Consider the following 6,522-nt stretch of genomic DNA (forward strand, 5'->3'; position numbering starts at 1 on the left):
ATTCATAAACCATACGTGGCATGTAAAAGGAAAAAAAGAGTTCTTGCATGCTTCAGTGTTTAATCAAAATGGAGTTAGGGAAGAAGGGTCTGGTCTTAAAGCTTATGGGGCTTCTGTTATTGGAACTCCTCTGCCTGTGTTTAGGGGAAACCTACCATTTTAATTGGAATGTAAGTTCATGAGTACTCATCTTAGCTTCTAATTGAATGATTTCATGGTTTTTTAGCAGGCTAGTACAAGATCTCAAGTTTTTCTGTTTGAGGTCCTTGTAGGTCACCAAAGCTTCATACACCAGACTGAATAGCACCAAGGAAATATTGACTGTAAATGGGCTATTTCCTGGGCCAGCTTTGCATGTCCGCAGAGGAGATAGGGTGTTTATTAATGTTGTCAACCATGGAACCTATAATATCACCCTTCATTGGTCTCTCTCTCTCTCTCTCTCTCTCTCTCTCTCTCTCTCTCTCTCTCTCTCTCTGCTTATTATGGTCTATTTTGTATTCAAATCTTGAAAAGAAAAGCTTTTAGTGTTAAAACTCTTATTGGGTACTTGTCACTCTTGGGCATTGCAGGCATGGAGTGAAACAGCCTAGGAATCCATGGTCGGATGGTCCAGAGTACATCACCCAGTGCCCACTCCAAGCAGGGGCAAACTTCACATATGAGATAAACTTCACCACAGAGGAAGGAACCATTTGGTGGCACGCTCATAGTGACTGGTCAAGAGCCACAGTCCATGGCCCCATCTTTGTTTATCCCAAGCGTGGAGCTTCCTACCCTTTCCCCAAGCCCTACTCTGAAGTCCCCATTATTCTTGGTATGTTCAATATTATTTACTCCATAGAGTGAACACACAGACAAGGAATAAGACCATTATGTCTGATGACTTGGGGTTTAACCAATATTTGTCTTTGTTGGGAAAATTATAGGAAACTGGTACAAAGGAGATGTGATGAAGATAATTGAAACAGCACTTGCGCTTGGAGGAGAACCAAACACCTCAGATGCTCATACCATAAATGGTCAACCAGGAGATCTCTCTCCAGCCTCCAAATCAGGTGACTATATATATATATCAAACACTACACGAGACAATATATAAACCATGAGAATTCAAAAAGCTATGTCGCAAAATCTGGTCAGAACTCATGGCTAGAATATTAAATAAGGAAGTGGTTCTTTGTCGGGAGTGTAGCTTACATCAATGCTCTTTATGTCTATCCCTTTCCTCCCTCAAACAAGGAGTAAAGATATCATTTTACAAGAGGAGAGAGTTCTTTCACAAGGGGAGGAGAGAGATAAACTCATGGGAGCATTGGCATAGGCCACGCTCCCAGACACAATTTTTTTTTTTAAATATTATGTTTTCTCTCCCGTCACTATGTTTAGTGAAATATAATACTTCACTATTTATCACATGATTGTATGCTTGTATATGTGTAAATTCATAAGATGGAGAAGCATCAAATTAATACAATTTCAATTTAAATGAGCAAAGGAAGTAGCTAAAATTACAAAAATTGTCATTTGATATTTTATATTCATCTCCATTTGATGACCTTTTGATAATTTTACTAAAACTTTGAATGAGAGATTGAACAATTTTCTTTACTTATTTTAGATTAAAATTTTTCCATTGAGATATATATGAAATCCTCTATAACATAAGACTAATTCATACACTGTGAAATGACAAATAATGAAACGTTATAATAGTCTAAAAGCACCCATTTTTTAATAAATCATTGTACGGTGGCTGCAGGAACTTTCAAGATGGTGGTGCAGAAAGGCAAAACTTATCTTCTTCGCATCATTAATGCAGGGATGAATGAGGAAATGTTCTTCGCTGTAGCCAATCATTCACTTACAGTCGTTGGATCAGATGGCAGCTACCTTAAGCCCATAACAACAGATTATATAATGATAACCCCAGGCCAAACCATGGATTGCCTCTTGAAAGCTGGTCAAAGCCTTAGTCACTATTACATGGCCGCTAAAGCTTATTCCGATGGAGAAGGTGTTGCCTATGATAACTCCACAGCCACAGCAATTATACAATACAAAGGCACCTACACCCCTCCATCAACTCCCTTTTTCCCAACCCTTCCTGACTATAATGACACTGATGCAGCAACTAACTACACTAAACGCCTTAGAAGCTTAGCCAGTACAGACCATCCAGTTGATGTCCCTCAATCTTTTGATCTCAGAATCTACACAACCATCTCTATGAACACATTGCCTTGTGCCAATAACTCATGTGAAGGACCTAATGGGTCAAGACTCTCTGCAAGCATGAACAACATTAGTTTTAGAAACCCATCAATTGATATACTTCAGGCTTATTATAAGAGGATTAAAGGGGTTTATAAAACTGGTTTTCCTAATGAACCACCTAACTATTTCAACTTCACAGCAGATCAGTTTCCATCTAATCTTTCAACACCGATGGTGGGTACTAAGGTGAAGGTGGTAGACTTCAACTCAACTGTGGAGATTGTGTTCCAAGGGACTAACTTGTTTTCAGGGGAGAACCATCCAATGCACCTCCATGGATATAGCTTTTATTGGGTTGGATGGGGTTTTGGAAACTTTAACAAGACCACAGATCCCAAAAACTATAACTTGGTTAATCCCCCTGAAATCAATACTGTGGGAGTCCCTAAGAAAGGATGGTCTGCCATTAGATTCCGAGCAAACAACCCTGGTAAGTTGTGTAAATTTGTTACTTTCATTTAAATTGAGGTCTTGTGCAGGGATCATAGTTGGGAAATCAGGTTTTTGACTTGGGCGAGTCTCCTGAGTGAAATCAAAATTTTGGTAAACATGATCAAGAGTCATGCAGACTTGATCAGGTTAAAATTGACAATAATCGATCATGATTCCTTCCAATCAAATAAGATTAGGTATTTTTACTAGGTCACTATAAACTTCAGACTAGTCGTTTTTTAAATACTATCAAATCAGTTCATTTATATTATTGAACATGTTTGAAATAGTATAAGCTTAAACTTCAATGAAATGCGATTCCCTATTTTTCTTTTTAACGTGTATATATATATATATATATTGAATAAATAAAAAAATGACTTGCCCTTATCAAGTTTGACCGGATCAAATCATCATGTTCTGTTTTTTTTAAAAGGCAGGTCGAGTTGAGTCGAAAAACTTGATATTCCAATTATTACTTATATATTTCTTTCTATTAGACTCAGGGTTGACATGAATTGACAAATATTTGATGGGTTAATTTTCTCAGGAGTGTGGTTCGTGCATTGTCATTTGGAGCGTCACACTAGCTGGGGTATGAACACAGTATTAATAGTGAAGAATGGTAAAAGCAGACCAACAAGTATGCGAAGAAAACCTCGATATGTGCCTCCATGTTGAGGCATACCATTTAAGAGTTGGCTGTAGACGTACGTCGGTATTGGACACAAGGATTTGCTCAGTTTTTAGTATTTTTAAGCGTGAGATGTGAAATTGTTAATTGGTGATTTGTTGTAAAGTCGCTGCATCCTCCTAAGAGGAACTAGGCGCTACTAGGGTTTGTATGCGTATGTGATGCTGCAGTTCCTTCCCCAAGTCCCCAACCCACCATTCTACCCTATTTGTTTGGTTCAATAAAGTGAAGGTTGGATTAAAATTGTTCGGTGATGATCCTAGTTATTAAATTCTTCGAATTAAACGTGAGTAATTCGGTTGAACAGAATTTTACGAAAAATTCGATCCGAATCCGAATCAAATAAAAATTTCTGAAGAATTCTCGAATTTTATAGATTTTTTAAAAATTCATAAATAATTCGGCCAAATCAAATTTTATTCGAATTATAACCACATTTTATCCCATGTAAAAAAAAAAAAAAAACTTTATCTTGAATAAGTCAATAAGCCTTTAGAAAATAGTGTGATTATTATGCATTTATTATCTTATTGTTATCTTTTCTTCTTTTTTTAACAAAATCGAAAAAGCTTATCTTTTCTGAGGTAATCTCTCACACTTCTACAAAAAAATAAATTAAAAAAATAATAATAATAATAATAAAATATTTCACCCCATTTTTGTTTGACTAAGTCTTACAGTTGTTACTCTTTCTTTAGTCTTTAAGGTGAACATGCATGGTGGGTGATGTGGATCTAGCTGAATTTAGCTCAGTCCCCCCCCCTCTCAGTCTCTCTTTCTCTGATTCAATTATTTGAGTAATAGGAAATGAATTTAGAAAAAAAAAAAAGATTAAATATAATATTTTTATCTTTAAAATTTAAAAATTTACCTTTTATATCATTTGTATGTTACGTACATATGATCATTGATAGATAATAAGAAACAGGTATTGCAAATATTAAAAACAACATCTGAATTTTTTGTCCGCTTTTTATTTTTGTAAATGAATAATTCCTGAATCCGAATTCGAATTTTATTATCTCCCATTTTTTTATCGATATTTTGACCAAATCATTGAATTAATGAAACGAATTAATCTGAATAATTTTTCATCCAAATAATTCTTGAATCCGAATTTAATTACTATGGTGATGATGCAAAGTGATCACTTCATCTTTATGAGAGAGAGAGAGAGAGAGAGAGAGAGATCTTGTATTAATTTGTAGGAAGATGGTACCCAATGCTGGTAATTTTTTAACTGTGGATCAAGTTCTCATATGAGCTGATCCATATAAATGGAATCCATCATAGAGTTAGTTGGTTAGTTGTTGAGTAGATTTCATATGTGCGGATCAACCCCGTACAAGAATGATTCTTGTACGAGGACTTGGTCTGCTCTTTAATTTTCTTATGTTGGTGTCTCTAAGGGTTCCCCTTTTCCAATCTTCCAATGGGGCCAGGGTATTTTAGACATTTCATTGTTCAAGGATTTGCAAAAGTGATATAAATACTGCTGTTTGGAATTTAGGTCCTTTCCAGCCAGCTGAGCCCTTCAACCCCATCTGACTCTAACTCTATCCATGGGATGTGAGGATTGGGTGAATGACCCCCTGTTAAAATGAAAAATCCCACTCCTTTTGGATGCCCTGCACTTGCTCTCATTGGTCACCGCATTATAGGGGCCATACAATATTGCAATGATACCCCTTTCAGTAAAAAAAATATGATTTATAACTAATTAAGGAAGATGATTCTATGAGAAAACGGCATAGAGGTAGATAGCACCAATGAATGGGGATGGAACTATTTAGTAAATAGAGTAAATTTCATGTGATGAGAGAAGATGCTGTATACTCTCCGCATACTGCTCTGAGAACCTTTTTTCTTTTATTAATTGCATATTGTTATAGATGTTTGCATCCATACAATCCATAGATTATTTATAAAGTTGGAATTAGATTATGATGGAAGATCTTGAAGAAGAATACATAATTCCAATTTAATTTATGGTAAACTTGGGTTCGTAACTTCTGCGATTGTGATTAAGTTGGTCATATGATTAATATGCATGAGATTAATTAATCAATGATGTATTACATCCCCACTGTTGAGCGGGGTGAGGTGGGACCCCTTATGGTTTTTTAAAGGGATAATAACTTTAATTTACATGATTTAACCTAAAATATAAATAAATAAATAACTTTGATCCACATGATGATAAAAAAGCAAAAGAGTAAAATAAATTCCTTATCTATTTTACCAAATAGATTCTTCATGTTTGCAATGATTATTTTTGTTTTGTGTGGGGAATAAAATACATGGAAAAATATTTTCTGTCTAGCAGTGTAGCTCCTATGCTAGCATTTTTGTGTTTGGTCTCTTCTTATTTCTACGTGGATGCTATACTCCAAGACAAAAACATGCCTTCCCATATTATATTAAGAAGAGAAATATATAAATAAAAAAAAAAGTGGGAAGGGAAGGCTTCCCTCTGCACAAGGCACGATGCGTACAAAAACAAAAGCAGCAGCTCAATAAAGCAAGAAACGAACAAAATAAGCCATGTGAAGGGAGAAAGGAGATAAGGGGCCGGGGAGATGCGTACAAAAACAAGAGCAGCAACTCAATAAAGCAAGAAACGAATAAAATAAACCATGTGAAGGTAGAAAGCAGATAAGGGGCCAGGGAGACGGGGAGGGGAAGAATTGTAGAGAAACATCCCACCACGAAACGATAGGCCAGCTCCTTGGGCTATCTCTACAAAAAGGGGATGATGGAGAGAGTCTTATGCTAAATGTCAAATGAGATGGAAGTCTGAATTTGATGAGGCGTGTAAGAGAACGTAGATCAAATTTAAGAGTTGGTAAGGGACCTTTGCCTTAAGAAACATGTGATTTTAAATTTAACTCCGTTTACCTCTTTGGAATTATTCACATGGGGTGATTAGTGAATGCTCTTTGCAATTGTTTTCGATGAAAGTTTAATGATTAGTAGAAAAGAAAAAAAAAAATCAATGATATATGACAGCGGTTGCCAAAAATTTCAAGAAAAAAAAAATTAAAAAAAATCCGCCCTAATTTCCCTTTCTCGCTCCCATTCCCCACCTCCCTCTTCATTTTTTTCTTTTTTTTTTTTTT

At 35.7% G+C, this 6,522-nt stretch overlaps 1 protein-coding gene across 1 annotated transcript; it reads left to right on the plus strand.

Moving 5' to 3' along the window:
* Window positions 1-3,646, plus strand: LOC122072730 (laccase-14-like). Its single transcript, XM_042637124.1, has 6 exons — window positions 1-170; window positions 273-424; window positions 573-817; window positions 930-1,058; window positions 1,763-2,707; window positions 3,260-3,646. Exons 1-6 carry the CDS (start codon window positions 48-50, stop codon window positions 3,388-3,390), a joined length of 1,725 nt encoding a protein of 574 aa, XP_042493058.1. The 5' UTR covers window positions 1-47; the 3' UTR covers window positions 3,391-3,646.
* The last annotated feature ends 2,876 nt before the right edge of the window (window positions 3,647-6,522 follow it).

This window comes from Macadamia integrifolia, chromosome 3 (genome assembly GCF_013358625.1).
Source record: "Macadamia integrifolia cultivar HAES 741 chromosome 3, SCU_Mint_v3, whole genome shotgun sequence".
Classification (NCBI taxonomy): domain Eukaryota; kingdom Viridiplantae; phylum Streptophyta; class Magnoliopsida; order Proteales; family Proteaceae; genus Macadamia; species Macadamia integrifolia.

Bases quoted from the DNA above. Each gene is read 5' to 3' on its own strand.
- LOC122072730 (XM_042637124.1), top strand. From the start codon at position 48: ATGCTTCAGTGTTTAATCAAAATGGAGTTAGGGAAGAAGGGTCTGGTC. The intron at 425-572 runs GTCTCTCTCTCT...TGGGCATTGCAG, and splicing joins TATAATATCACCCTTCATTG to GCATGGAGTGAAACAGCCTA. The intron at 1,059-1,762 runs GTGACTATATAT...CGGTGGCTGCAG, and splicing joins CTCTCCAGCCTCCAAATCAG to GAACTTTCAAGATGGTGGTG.